The sequence below is a fragment of the Martes martes genome (assembly GCF_963455335.1).
Source record: "Martes martes genome assembly, chromosome: 18".
NCBI lineage: Eukaryota > Metazoa > Chordata > Mammalia > Carnivora > Mustelidae > Martes > Martes martes.
Genome location: NC_137906.1, coordinates 24,952,414 through 24,968,421, shown reverse-complemented (window position 1 = coordinate 24,968,421; position 16,008 = coordinate 24,952,414). Strand labels below are relative to the sequence as shown.

Sequence of the window (16,008 nt, the reverse complement as noted above, 5' to 3'; positions counted from 1 at the left end):
TCACATTTTTCTCAAAGGATCCTTTGATCCTTTTTTTTTTTTTTTGCTGTCTTTTCTAGAACTCTGTTCCTAACCCCAAGACATGAAGATTTATTCTGTATTTTCTTCTAAATTTTTTTATTTTTATGATACACTTAGATCTATGGTCCATTTGTGGGTTAGTCTTTGCTTAAAGGTGTAAAATGTAGATCTAAGTTCATTGTCTTGCATATATATGATCGATTGTTCTAAAACCATTTTTCAAAAATACTGTTCTTTCATCTTTGACTTGGTTTTTGCATTGTCAAAGATCAAGTGGTCATATTTTTCTGGACTTACTTATTAGCTCTCTTTTAATGTGCTATTGATCCACACTGCCCTGATTTGTATATCTTTATGGTAATTCTTAATATGGAATAATGCTACTCATCCAACTATATTCTTTTTCAAAAGTGTTTTAGCTGTTATAGCTGTTAGACCCTTCCAGATAATTTGTGTATTATCTCTTATGTGTCTACAACAGTTGTGTTGTGAGTTTGGTATTAGATTAAACCTGTATATCACTTCGGAGAAAGTTAATATTGTTACCATGCTGTGATTTCAAATCCTCGATCATGGTATTTCTCTCTGTTAATTTAAGTCTTTGCTATCATTACCATTTTTAGTTTTCAGTATACAAATCCTTTATATTTTTTTCATTATTTGAAGACTTAAAAAGTTTTTTGATTTCCGGTTGTTCATTGCTTGTACATGGAAAAATGATTGATAATTGTATGTTAACCTATTATTCTTTGACCTTACTAAGCTCACTTAATGGGCTTAGGAGGGGGTTTTTTGTAGATTCCTTGGGTTTGTGCATAGACAATCATATTACTGGAGAATGGGGATAGTTTCTTTGTGCCAGTATGTTTACCTTTTCTTTCTTCCTTTCTTTTCTTTTTTTTTTTTTTTTTTTTTTTTTTTGCATGACACACTGGCTAGGAACAGCATAATGTGTGAGCATCCTTGACTTGTTTCTGATCTCAAGGGATAGCATTCTGGTTTTCACCATTAAATTTTTTTTCTGCAGATACCCTTTATCACTGTGAGGAAGTTCCTTTCCTTGTTTTTTTAATTTGATTTTAATTCTAATATAGTTAACATACAGTGTTATATTAGTTTCAGGAGTACAACATAGTGATTCAACAATTCTCTATATTAGGGTAGTGCTCATCACACTAAGTGTACTCTTAATCTCCTTCACCTGTATCCTTCACCTCCTTCTTCAATCTGTAGGATTGTGTCTTATTCCAAACCTCAGAAGTTTTCAGTCATTATTTCTTCAAATATTATTTCAGCCTTATATTCTTTCTTCTCTCCTTCTGGAACTTCAGTGACGTGAATGTTTGACATTTTGTTAATGTCCCAAAAGTCCCTTGGACATTGGTTGTTTTTTTTTTTTTAAGTTTTTATTTAAATTCCAGTTAGTTAACATACAATGTCACAATGATTTCAGGTGTACAATTTAGTGATTCAACACTTACTCATAACTGTTCATTTTTTTAATCATTTATCTCTCTGTTGTTCAGATGGGATAATTTTTATTGATCTACCTCCTAGTTCATTTACCCTTTATAATTTCTATTCTACTACTGTTGAGTATATCTAATGAGCTTTTTTGTTTGGGTCACTGGATTTTTTTGTTTTAAGATTTCCATTAATTTTTTTCTTTATTTTGATGATACTGTCTACTTTGATTCCAGCATCTGTGCCATCCTAACATTGATATCTGTTGATAGTCTTTTCCCAAGTGAGTTGAGATTTTTATGGTTCTTTGTATGCCAAGTAATTTTTGTTTTTATCCTGGATGTTTTTAAAAGTAACTTAAGAGACTGCATCTTGTTTATATGTTATCTGTGGGCTACGGTTTTAGTGTCAGCTTTGAAGTCTTAGCAATGATGATCCAGTCTCTCCCAGGTCAGTTAGTTCACATCTGGGTAGGGGTTTACTGGTTAGCATCATTTTAAAGTTTGGTATGCTAATTAGGAGTAGATCCAGGTATGTAAATGATGGGGTAAACATGTGTTCATAAACAACTTTATGGTAATACTTTCCTGCTCCTCTTTCCTGTTACCTAACCAGTATTTCCTGGTTACTGAAGATTCCTTTCTCAGTCCTCCAGCCAGAAATTGTACACTTCATGATTGTGCCATATCCAAGTGGCTGGAAAACAGAGAAGGTGGTAAAGAACAACTGGGTCTGACCCTGTCCTGTTGGAGCCATGGTTCTGCTTAACTGAGAAGTTTCCCCTCCCTCAGCATTTTGACTTTTGCAGGATTCCCTTTCCTTTCTACTCTTGCCACCATCTCTGCCACAAGACTCCTAAGGGGTTGGGACACAAAAGGACAGCAAAAAAAAAAAAAAAGAGAGAAAAGAAAGAAATTGGCCCATCCACACTCTCTCCGAGCTTTAAGGTTGTTTTCTTTTGCATTCCTCAAGCCAGAACTACAGAGTTTCTCCATAATCTCATTCTATCTGCACTATCAGGGTTTGGATACTTTGTGTTCAGGCTAAGAGGATACACGGGGTAAAAAATGATAAACCCAGTGCTGGCTCAGTGATACTTCAAAATATGGTGTTCTTTCTGATGCAACTGCTGATGTTTACTTTTTATTGTTCTCCAGGTTTAATAATTGAGTTCAGTGGGAAATGAAACTGGGGGTGAGGGGTAGGAGATGGTTTACTCCATCATACCTAGAAAATAGAGATGTTTCTTCTCTCCTTTTCTGAGCTTCAGGTGTCTATAAATCTGAAAATAAATTCTTTTTTTAGGAATTCTCCTTTAGACTCAAAGAGAGGCAATGATGTATCTGTGAGAAAAGAGATCATATAAAATGTTTTAAGGGTGTAGTTGCAAGAAACTTCATTTACCTACATAGATTTTCAAAGACAGTTATTATCTAAAAACATTCCAAGGGTAAAGTTGGATGCACTATGTAAATTCTGCCTCCTCTTTTTAGGTAAAAAGAATATATCAAAACATGTATTGTATGGAAATTGACCATATGCTGTCTACTTTTAACCTGCTAGAAAAGCGTGATACATTTTCAAAGTCACTGAGTGGAGGAGTGAAGCGCAAACTCGCCATCATCATAGCACTCATAGGGGGCTCCCAGGTATTAAGGAAAAGAGGATGAAAAGGGGGAGTGAGGAGGCATGAACCATGGGTTCCTGCCAACTGGTCTAGAAAACTCAGCTGACAAAACCCTGAGAGTTGGTATAAATCTTAAAGAAATGCTGCCAATGATAATTATAAGGAATTTGCATTATTTGGTTCAATTCTCATAATATGATTTGGGACTATCTTTTTTCTGGGGCTTTTGTCACTATGTACAGTCTAGATTCTTTATCTTAGCTTAAATAATATCAATTGTCTCACAAGTAGCCTAGTATCAATTATCAATGGTCAAGGAATTCTTCTGGTTTTTAGGTAGTGATACTTGATGAACCATCATGTGGCTTGGACCCAGTCTCAAGGAGAGCCACCCGGGATCTCCTTCAACAGTATAAACAGGATCGTACAATCTTAGTGGCCACCAACCACATGGATGAAGCTGATCTCCTGGGTGACCGAATTGCCATCATGGTCAAGGGGACACTGCAGTGCTGTGGCTCTTCTGTCTTCCTGAAACAAATATATGGTTCTCTCTCCCTTTGCTCATTCTTGGGATATTGATGCCTTAGTACTATTCTGCTAACATGATTTTAATTATATGTTGTCTACATAGCCAAAATTTCAGTGGCTCCTCTGTCCTACTAATTAAATCTCAGCAGTTCTAACTGGTTTTTAAGGCCATTTGCAACTTGGATATTCCTTATATATATTTATCATTTGTTCTCCAACACGTACATTCAGACTCACAAAATATCTTTGTCAACCTACAAAGGCCATGCTTATTTCTCCCATTTTGCACTTACAATTTTCTTTTTTCTGTAGAATACAGTTGTATCCAAATAGACTTACATTGTTGAATAAATAATTGGTTGATGAGGAAAGGAAATAGAGAAATCAGTCATGTCTGATCCTAATTTCTCATTTGCCAAACAAGTATTAAATCCCCACTGTGATGAGATAATGAGATAACTCTAAAGTATGATAATTGACAGTAAAGATGTAGTACAGAATGAAAGCACCATATACCATTCAACTATAGAATAAAATAGTTGTTGACTTTAATTAAAGTAGAGGGCTTTTTTAGGAGATAAAACTGATATATCAAACAGTGAATTATTGATGACTAAAATTACAATAGTGGGAATTCAAAATTTGAGGGTATAAATGTAAATGTAGATAATAAGAATGAATTGGTTCATCATTCACTTATTCCATATTTGAATTCATTCAACTCACATTAATTATTTACTCTATGCTAGTTATTGTGTTATTGACTTTACATGTCATATTTAATATTCAAAACAACTACCTCATTTTATAGAATATAAAACTGGGCCCTAGATAAATTTTTAAAAATTATCTAAAGTCATATTTATATGCCCATTTAGGTATTCAAAATTTATGATCGCCTTATGGGTTTGAGTTTGTGCAGTTGACTTATAATCCAAAATTAGATTTATCTGAATTGAGTGTACCTAAGTTATGAGCCACATCATTTAAACAGTTATGCTTTTGATAAAGAAGTCATTTATAATTTCTAACAGCATTCACTTATGTTACTAATTATTGATAAGATAGTACATAATGCATAAGTAGGTATTTTAAAAGGTCTAATACCTTGGAATATTCCAGTCCTTTCTTACATGCTAAACTTTAAATATACTTAAATTGACTTCTTACATCCTAATCAAAAGCCTAGGATTTTTGTTTGCTTCCTTGATGGCATAAGACATTAAATGTTGGTGTTAGCATTCAACTCTCACTAGCTACCTCACTTCTCTCCAAAAGGAGGCATTTTCTATTCAGTTTCAAGAGCATGAGACAATTGTGTCATGATTCCTGAGAAATGAAAAACAATTCACCTATCAATTTGTAAGTAAAGCAAAAGTAGTTTTTGGTTCCAATACTAACAAATAATGGATAAATCACTTTATTCTCAGGATGTAGTTGCCTCTTTGTAAAATGTAATAATGTCTTCCATTCAATAAGCCAAGTAAATAAACCAAACTATCTGATAAGATTATATATATATATATATACTTTAAAACCTAATATTCACTTTTTTAATCTTAAGAAACAAATGCAAATAGAATGACCATTTAAAAACATATATTTAAAAAATAATGATGGTTTTCTCTAATTCCAGAAACAATTTCTCTGTATAGGGGAAACACTAAGTTTAACAGTTCCCTGATGTCTTTAAAGTCACTAGTCAAAAATCCTATTCTCAGGTTTCTTTCAACACTTACTATATCCCTTTTCTGATTTATTTTTTTCTAACACAGTATATATTTTAACTTATTCCTCTTTATTATTATCTGCCTCCTTTGACTAGAAAGTAGCTCTTAAGAAGGTAGAATTTTAATATGCTTTGTTTGCTGCTCTATCCCTCGAGCCCAGTTAATGCCTGATATAGATTGAACAACCAGTAATAATAAGTAAATATTTATCAAAATTACAGTTTCAAGAGTAATAGGTAGCCAGATTATAGGGGACTTTCTTCATACATCTTCCTTCCTTCATACATACATACTTTTTCATACATCTACTCTTTCAATAATAACTATGTTATTATTGTACACTAAGAAAATTATAGAGGGAGTTGATGTTTATACAATATCTGGGTTCTTGGAGTAGCATTTGGAAGTTTTAGGTGTGAGCCTTCCTTGGGTCATAAAAAAGTATTTCATGACATTCCATGTCTTCTTTGTAGACCTAGGTAACTTGAACCATGAAGAGCCAGGTTTGGAATTACAAGGAGATTAAAAAGTATGAAAATGCTTCATGTGGTCTTCTAAATGATTTCTCTCAGGTGCTGGATATCGCATAGTCATGGAGAAGGAATCACATTGTGATGTTGAAAAGATCTCAGAAATAATTCACTCTCATATTCCAGAAGCCACTGTGGAAAACTTTACTGGAGCTGAACTATCATTTATCCTACCCAAAAAATATACACAGAGGTAAAGAGTCAAAGTTTTATATGGATGATTTGGGTGACCAGAAATCATTTTTAATTTTCTATGTTTAGCAAACTAAGTCATATTTTGCCAATAAGCCAGGTGTCCAATTACAGCTGTCTGTTGCTGACTAGATTTGAAAATTTTGTAGCTGAAGACTTCTCTCATTGAACAAAAGGATTTCCTCATAAGTTTAAGTTCACACAAGGCTTATTTGATTTTTAAGTGTTTATTTAAATTCCAGTTAGTAACATACAGTGTAGTATTAGTTTCAAGTATATAATATACTGATTCAACACTTATACCCAGTGCTCATCACAACAAGTGTACTCCTTAAACTCCATCGCCTATTTAACCTATCACTCTAACAACATCCTCTCTGGTAGCCATCAGTTTGCTTTCTATAGTTAAGAGTCCGTTTCTTGATTTGCCTCCTTTTCTTTTTTTTTTTTCCTTTGCTCATTATTCATTTGTTTCTTTGTCTTTTAAATTCCACATATGCAAGGAATACAAAACATTAACTCCAAGGGATACATGTTCCCCTCCATGTTTATAGCAGCACTATCAATAGCCAAATTATGGAAACACCCCAATATCCACTGACAGATGAATGGACAAAGATGTGGTGAGAGGAGTTAAGATGGCAGAGGAGTAGTGGGACCCTAAGTTTGTCCTTTCAAACACATCTTTCAAACACAACTAGATAGTTACATAATTCTGGACACCTGAGAAACCAATTAGAGATCTGAGAAAACAAATGTTGCAAGTCTACAAGTAGAAAAGCAAACATCCTTTGGAAGGTAGAAGTTGCAGAGACTTGAATCCAGTGTGATGTAGCTGAGAATATGGTGCAGGGAAGAAAGCCTGCCTAATGAGGCTATCTCAAAGTTTTACAAGCAGCAGAGTGCAGAATTGGTGCTTTTAGAAGTTTGCTATGGTAAGGGATGTGCCTGGCTTAAAGGAGCTCAGGTAGTGAAGCAGGGTGGAAACCCAGGTGTGACAATGTGGTCTGAGGTTCCCTGGGATAAGAAGAACAGATGGTGCCTGAGTGCCACAGAGTTACCAGGCATAAGAGCATGGAAGCCAGCTGAGAACAGTGAGTCTAGGTGCCAACTTTCTGCTCTGTGTTGCCGTCAACTGTGAACTGCTGTGCATTTCTGTGACTGCTTTCCTGAGATGGGTCCAGCAAAAGGCAGAAGCATGGCAAGACCCTCCCCAGGATGAAGAGAATGAAGAATGCAGGTCCACACCGGGGAGTCCTTAAAGTTTAGAGTTTTGAAACTTGCATGCCTGACATAAAAACCCTCAGTCACAGGCCAGGTGAACAGAGAGTTCTGATGGAAACTGGGGAGACAAGAGTGATTGCTTTTCTGTGAAGGCTCACTGAGGAGTTAGGGGCAGGGGGTGTGAATTTTCATCTCTATATTCACCATTTTTCTTTCTTTCTCTCTTTTGGGATCTAGTTTATTGTAACAAACAGACCAAAACACACGCAGTATCCAGTTTTTGTTGTTTTTTTTTTCTTTCTCTTTATTCTTTTCTAGACAGAATGACAAGATGGAAAATTTTGCCCTAAAAGTAAGAACAGGGAACGGCTGGGTGGCTCAGTTGGTTAAGCTGCTGCCTTCGGCTCAGGTCGTGATCTCAGGGTCCTGGGATCCTTGCACCGGGCTCCTTGCTCAGCAGGGAGCCTGTGCCTCTCTCTGCCTCTGCCTGCTGCTCTACCTGCTTGTGTTCTCCCTCTCTCTCTCTCTCTCTGACAAATAAATAAATAAATCTTTAAAAAATAATAAAAGTAAGAACAGGAAGTAGTACAGCCAGGGATTTAATCAATATAGATATAAATAAGATGTCTGAACTAGAATTTAATGTGATTATGAAGACACTAGCTGAGTTGAAAAAAGCATAGAAGACACTAGGGAATCACTTACTATAGAGATAAAAGAACTAATATCTAGTCAGGCCGAAATTAAAAATGCTATTACCAAGAAGCAGTTCCAAGTGGAGACCATAAAAACAAGATGAACATATCAGAAGAGTGAATCAGTGATCTAGAAGACAAAATTATGGAAAATAAGGAAGCTGAAAAGAAGAGGGAAAGAAAACTATTAGATCATGAAGGTATATTTAAAGAACTCAGCGATTCCATGAAGTGGATATCCATATTATAGGAGTTCCAGAAGATGAAGAGTAGGAAAAGGGGCTGAAGGTTTATTTACCCAAGTTATAGCTGAGAATGTTCCTAATCTGGGGAAGGAAACAGGCATTCAATGCCAAGAGGCGCAAAGAACTCCCCTTAAAATCAACAAAAATACATCAACACTTCAACATACTATAGTGAAAGTTGCAAGTTACAAAGATAAAGAGAAAATCCTGAAAGCAGTTTGGACAAGAGGTCCTTAACGTACAATGGTAGACATACAAGGCTGGCAGCAGATCTGTCCACAGAGACCTGGAAGGCCAGAAAGGACTGGTATGATATTGTCAATGTACTAAATGGGGGAAATATACACCCAAGAATACTTTAGCCAGCATGGCTGTCATTCAGAATAGAAGGAGAGAGAAAGGAATGTTGAAAAAGAAAACCAAAGCTGGAGGCATCACAATTCTAGACTTCAAGCTGTATTACAGAACACCAATCATCGAGACTGTATGGTACTGACACAAAACAGACACATAGATTAATGAAACAGAGAACTCGGAAATAGACCCTCAACTCTCTGGTCTACTAATCTTTGACAAAAAGCAAAGAAAACCCAATGCAAAAAGGACAGTCTCTTCAACAAATGGTGTTGGAGAAATTGGACAGCCACATGCAGAAGAATGAAACTGGACCACTTTCTTATACCAGACACAAAAATAAATTCAAAATGGAAATCAAAATCCTAGAGAAGAACACAGGCGGCTATCTCTTTGACCTCAGCTGCAGCAACTTCTTGCATGACACATCTGTGAAGGCAAGGGAAACAAAAGCAAAAATGAACTATTGGGACCTCATCAAGATAAAAACCTTCTACACAGCAAAAGGAAATAGTCAACAAAACTAAAAGGCAACCTATGGAATGGGAGAAGATAGTCACAAATGAAATATTACATAAAGGGCTAGTGTCCAAGCTCTATAAAGAACTTAAGAAACTCAACATCCAAAAAACCAAATAATCCAGTCAAGAAATGGACAGAAGACATGAACAAACATTACTCCATAGAAGACATCCAGGTTGTTAACAGACACATGAAAAAAATGCTCATGAGAAAACCCTATGCCCCAGCTATTGTACTACTAGGTATTTATCCAAAGGATAAAAACATAATGATTCAAAGTGGTACCTGCTCCCCAAAGTTTATAGCAGCAATGTCCACAATAGTCAAAATATGAAAAGAGCCCAGGTGTCCATTGACTGATGAATGGATAAAGAAGAGGTGAAGAGGTGGTTGTGTGTGTGTGTGTATGTGTGTGTATATATGTGTTTGTGCATAATGGAATACTGCTCAGCCATAAAAAGAATGAAATCTTGCCGTTTCCAATAAGGTGGATGGAACTAGAGGTTATTATGCTAAGCAAAATAAGTCAGAGAAAGAAAAATACCATATCATTTCACTCACTTGTGAATTTTAAGATACAAAACAGATGAACATAGCGGGGAAACAAAAGAGGGGCAAACCAAGAAACACACTCTTAACTACAGAGAACAAACTGAGGGTTACTGGAGGAGAGGTGGGCAGAAGAATGGGTTAAATTGGTGATGGGTATTAAGGAGTGCACTTGTGATGAATGCTGAGTGTTGTATGTAAGTGATAAATCACTAAATCCTGCACATTAAACTAATATTATACCATATGTTAACTAATTGGAATATAAATAAAAATTTGAAGAATGAACAAAATTTATTGATTAATGAAAAAAAGATTGTATTTCTGTGGTATTGGTTATTTCTCCTCTCTCATTTGTGATTTTATTTATTTGAGTCCCTTCTTTTTTCTTTTGGTTAAGTCTGGCAAGAGGTTTATCAATTTTATTAATTTTTTCATAGAACCAGGAACGGTTTCATTGATCTGTTATTTTTAGCTTCTCTATCATTTATTTCTGCTCTAAGCTTTATTATTTCCCTTCTGCTGTCTTTAGGCTTGGTTTGTTTTTTCTTTAACTCCTTTAGGTGTAAAGTTAGGTCGTTTATTTGAGATTGTTCTTGTTTCTTGATGTAAACTACTATTGCTGTATACTTCCCACTTAGCACCGCTTTTGATGCACCCCAGATGTTTTGGGCTATCATGTTTTCATTTTCATGTACTTTTTATTTCTTATTTTATTTCATGGTTGACTCATTCATTGTTTAGTAGCATGTTGTTTAAACTCCATGTATTTGTGCCTTGTCCAGATTATTTTTTCTTTTCTTTGACTTCTAGTTTCATAGTGTTGTGGTGGAAAATATGCATGGTATGATTTTATCTTTTTGTATTTGTTGAGGCCTGTTTTGTGACCTAATATGTGACTTATTCTAGAGAATGTTTCTTGTGCACTTGAAAAGAATGTGTATTCTGTTTTAGGATAGAATGTTCTGAATATATCTGTTAAGTCTGGTCATTCAAAGCCGTTGTTTCCTTGTTTATTTTCTGTTTAGATAATATGTCAATTGATGTAATTGGGGTGTTAAAGTCCCCTACTGTTAATGTATTATTTTTAATTAGTTCTTTTATATTTATCATTAATCATTTATATATTTCTGTGCTCCCATGTTGGATACATAAATATTTACAATTATTATGTCTTCTTTGGGGATTGTCCCCTTTATGATTATATAGTGTGCTTCTTTGTCTCTTGGTAGGTCTTTGTTTTAAAGTCAAGTTATCTGATATAAGTATTATTTTTAAAAATTTTTTATTAACATATAATGTATAATTAGCCCCAGGGGTACAGGTCTGTGAATCACCAGGTTTACACACTTCACAGCACTCACCATAGCACATACCTTCCCCAATGTCCATAACCCAACCACCCTCTCCCTATCCACCCACCCCAGCAACCCTCAGTTTGTTTTGTGAGATTAAGAGTCTCATATGGTTTGTCTCCATCCCGATCCCATCCTGTTTCAATTTTTCTTTTCTTACCCCCCAAACCTCCACATTGCCTCTCAATTTCCTCATATCAGGGAGCTCATGTGATAGTTGTCTTTCTGTAATTGACTTATTTCACTAAGCATAACACCCTCTAGTTCCATCCACATTGTCGCAAATGGCAAGATTTCATTTCTTTTGATGGCTGCTTAGTATTCCATTGTAAATATATACCACTTCTTCTTTATCCATTCATCTGTTGTTGGACATCTAGGTTCTTTCCATAGTTTGGCTATTGTGGACATTTCTGCTATAAACATTCAGCTGCACATGCCCCTTCAGATCACTACATTTGTATCTTTAGGGTAAATATCCAGTAGTGCAATTGCTGGGTCGTAGGGTAGCTCTGTTTTCAACTTTTTGAGGAACCTCCATGCCGTTTGCCAGAGTGGTTGCACCAGCTTGCATTCCCAGCAACAGCGTAGGAGGGTTCCGCTTTCTCCGCATCCTCACCAGCATCTGTCATTTCCTGACTTGTTAATTTTAGCCATTCTGACTGGTGTGAGGTGGTATCTCATTGTGGTTTTTATTTGTATTTCCCTGATGCCAAGTGATATGGAGCACTTTTTCATGTGTCTGTTGGCTCTCTGGATGTCCTCTTTGCAGAAATGTCTGTTCATGTCCTCTGCCCATTTCTTGATTGGATTATTTGTTCTTTGGGTATTGAGTTTGATAAGTTCTTTATAGATTTTGGATACTAGCCCTTTATCTGATATGTCATTTGCAAACATCTTCTCCCATTCTATCAGTTGTCTTTTGGTTTTGTTGATTGTTTCCTTGACTGTGCAAAAGCTTTTGATCTTGATGAAGTCCCAATGGTTGATTTTTGCCCTGCTTCCCTGGCCTTGGGTGATATTTCTAGGAAGAAGTTGCTGCAGCTGATGTCGGAGAGGTTGCTGTCTGTGTTCTCCTCAAGGATTTGGATGGATCCCTTTCTCACAATGAGGTCTTTCAGCCATTTGGAGTCTATTTTTAAAAATAGTCTATATTTTAAAAATTCAATTTACTAGAATATAAAATGAAAAACAGCATAAAAGAATATGTATCTAGACTAGTGCTAGTTCCTTCTTCTCTTCTTCCTCTCCTTTCAGGTTTGAAGCTCTGATTAATGACCTGGAAAAAAAACAAAAAGAGCTGGGCATTGCCAACTTTGGTGCTTCAATCACTACCATGGAAGAAGTCTTCAATAAGTGAGTAATAATGACCTTTAAAAAAAACAACAACAAATTTCCACCCCTAAAATGTCAGTTGGAGAGCAAACTCCACCCTCTTTGTATTGGAGTGAAATAATCACAGTTACGGATTTTTTCAACTATGTTACTATTTTAATATGTTAATGCATTTATATATATATTCAGCTGAGAGTATGTAAAGATTTTGGGCTTGGGCCTTGATACATGTGTCTTTGTGGTAGATGTTTAAGAGTTAGTCAAGAAAAAGAATATCTATGTTATCATAGGAAAAGTACTAGTTCAACTGGAAATCTATACTAGAAATTACTTAAAATTTTTAACCTAACCATGTTTTCATAATTTGTTTAATTGATGCATGATTTGTTTGGTTTCTTGCACTGTAAAAAAAGTTCAAAATGAATATGTCAAGGGAGTTCAGACTGTCACTAGGCAAAATAGGCTAACTATCTTTCAAAAGATTTCACAAAATGTCCTTTTTCTGGTAAGGTTAGGACAGAGCTATGTCTAAACTTCATTCTCTCAGACTCAGTGTTTTAATATTGTCAGTGTCTCAGAATTGACTTGGTGTAATTTATTCACATGATTTAGGTTTGCAGAAAACTTTTATAAATTAAAATGCCACTTGATTTATGATAAATAAGTTTTAATAAGCATAATTTATAATAAGAAATTGCTCTTGGCTATTCAAGCAAATGTTCTTTTGTCTATACTGGGCAAGCTACATAGGGAGAAAAGTTATAGTGAGAAACTTCCTTTGTGAATACAGCTAGAACAAACTCTTTAAGGATAGAGACCAAGTCTGTTTTGTTCGCTGACAATACTTGGTGCCACAAACGGTGTCACAAAATAGATACTCAAAAAAGTTCTCAGATGAATGAATGAATCAATCAATACTATTTAAAGCCATTAACTGCACAATAGGTGATTTACCTGCCACTGGGAACTACAGTTTAAAACCATAGGCCAACACCATGGTATCTGAGTTATCTTTCTATTTAGGGCCTCTGCCCATTTTTTTTCTTTCAAATCTTTATTTGAAACTTATAACAAGTGCCCTCTTTAAAACCCACACCCATCTACCCTATCCCCCACCCACCTCCCTCAGCCCTCAGTTTGTTCTCTATCCTTAAGAGTCTTTTATTATTTCCCTGCCTCTTTGAATTTGGGAGTTTTCTGTTCTCTTCTGTTTTTTGGAATAACTTAAAAAGAATAGGTGTTAACCCTTCTTTAAATGTTTGGCATAATTCACCTGTAAAGCCATCTTTTGCTTATTAAGGTTATCTCCCTTCATTAATCAACTTCATTACTAGTAATCTCTCAGTTCAAATGTTTCTTCCTGATTCAACTTTAGAAGATTATTTTTCTAGGAATTTATCTAGAAATTCTTCAAGGTTGTCCTGTTTATTGGCATTCAGTTTTCAAGGTATTCTCATATGCTTTGTATTTCTATGATGTCAGTTGTTAATCCTCTTCCTTTGTTTCTGATTTCATTCATTTGAATGGTGCTCTCTTTTTATCTTGATGAGTCTAGGTAAAGGTTTATCACTTTTCAAAGAATCAGCTTCTGGTTTCATTAGTCTTTTCCATTTCTTTTAGTCTCTATTTCATTTATTTCTGCTCTAATATTTATTATTTTTTTTCTACTAGCTTTGCACTTCAATCTTATTTTTGTAGCTTTCTTAGATACAATGTTAGGTTGTTTATTTGAGATTTTCTTCTTTCTTGAGGTAGACGTGTAATGCTATACACTTCCTTCTTAGAACTGCTTTTGCTGTGTCCCAAAGATTTTGGACTGTTGTGTATTCATCTTTTTTTTTTGTCTCCATGTATGTTTAAATTTTCCCTTTGATTTTCTGGTTGGCCCATTCATCATTTAGTAGCATGTTGCTTACCCTCCTCTTATTTGTGTTCTTTCCAGATTTTTTCTTGTGATTGATTTCTAATTTCATGCCATTTTGATCAGAGAAGATGCTTGATATGATTTTAGTTTCTTAACTTTATCAGGACTTGATTTATGGCCTAATATGTGATCTGTTCTGGATAATGTTCCATGTGTTTTTAAAAAGAATATGTATTCTATTGTTTGGGGATGGAATATTCTGTATATATCTGTTAGGTCCGTCTGATCTAATGTGTCATTCAAAGCCACTGTTTCCTTGTTGCTTTTCTGCCTAGATGATCTATCTACCCATTGATGTGAATGGGATATTAAAGTTCCCTAGAATTATTGTATTACTGTCCATTTCTCACTTTATGTCTATTAATAATTGCTTTATGTATTTAGATGCTTCTATAATGGGTATATAAATATATTTGATCACAGTAGACATTTATTTAAAGTAATACACTTGCAGCTCAAATAGTTCCAAATTGTATGTGTCAGGTTTATCCAACTTATTTTTTTTAACTTTATTTTTTTTTCAGTGTTCCAAGATTCATTGTTTATCATCACACCCAGTGCTCCATGCAATATGTGCCCTCCTTAATACCCACCACCAGGCTCACCCAACCCCCAACCCTCTTCCCCTCCAAAACCCTCAGTTTGTTTCTCAGAGTCCACAGTCTCTCTTGGTTTGTCTCCCCCTATGATTTGCCCAACTCACTTCTCCCCTTCTCCCAATGTCCTCCATGTTATTCCTTATGCTTCACAAGTAAGTGAAACCATATGATAATGGACTCTCTCCGCTTGACTTATGTTACTCAGCATAATCTCCAGTCCCGTCCATGTTGATATAAAAGTTGGGTACTCATCCTTTCTGATGGAGGCATAATATTCCATTGTATATATGAACCATATCTTCTTTATCCATTCATCTGTTGAAGGGCATCTTGGCTCTTTCTACAGTTTGGTGACAGTGGCCATTGCTGCTATGAGCACTGGGGTACACATGGCCCTTCTTTTCACTACATCTGTATCTTTGGGGTAAATACCCAGTAGTGCAGTTGCAGGGTTATAGGGTAGCTCTATTTTTAATTTCTTAAGGAATCTCCACACTGTTTTCCAAAGTGGCTGCACCAACTTGCATTCCCACCAACACTGTAATAGGGTTCCCCTTTCTCCACGTCCTCTCCAACACTTATTGTTTCCTGTCTTGTTAATTTTGGCCATTCTAACTGGTATAAGGTGGTATCTTGATGTGGTTTTTATTTGAATCTCCCTGATGGCTAATAGGTTTATCCAACTTATTAAATATATTTGAGGACAGCTGCAACCACAGATTTCAACTCCATGATTATTTCTTTGCCCATTCTTCTCTCTCTTTTCTTTCCCAAATAACTCTTTCAGATATGGATCAAGGTAGACTTTGTCTTCCTCATATTATGTCCAATGCTCTTTAGGCAAGATACTCTGCTTCATGGTCAGGTCCAGTACTCTCAATGTGAAACATCCTGTCATTATAAAGTTCCCAGGAAGCCTTATTAAGGCATCTTTCATATCATCATTCTCGTATATTGTATCATCTTACATTGACACCTGTTTATTGAACCCTGCAGCATTGTAAAACCATTTTTTAATATCCTCCAGCCACTGGCTTGATGCTACTATAGCAGGACTGCTCACCATTTTGACTTGAAACTGCCAGGTGCATAGATATCTACAACTGTTATA

The 16,008-nt window shown here is 35.5% G+C and overlaps 1 protein-coding gene across 1 annotated transcript in view; it reads left to right on the top strand.

The window, feature by feature from the left end:
• LOC308359753 (phospholipid-transporting ATPase ABCA3-like) overlaps positions 1 to 16,008 on the top strand; it is a gene marked incomplete at both ends in the record, with an annotated part of 158,763 nt that overhangs the window by 64,563 nt on the left and 78,192 nt on the right. Inside the window, 4 exons of the mRNA XM_080831045.1 lie at positions 2,979 to 3,134; positions 3,449 to 3,659; positions 5,946 to 6,096; positions 12,297 to 12,395. Of these exons, the coding sequence (XP_080687171.1) occupies positions 2,979 to 3,134; positions 3,449 to 3,659; positions 5,946 to 6,096; positions 12,297 to 12,395 (617 nt within the window). The remainder of the gene's footprint in view (positions 1 to 2,978; positions 3,135 to 3,448; positions 3,660 to 5,945; positions 6,097 to 12,296; positions 12,396 to 16,008) is intronic.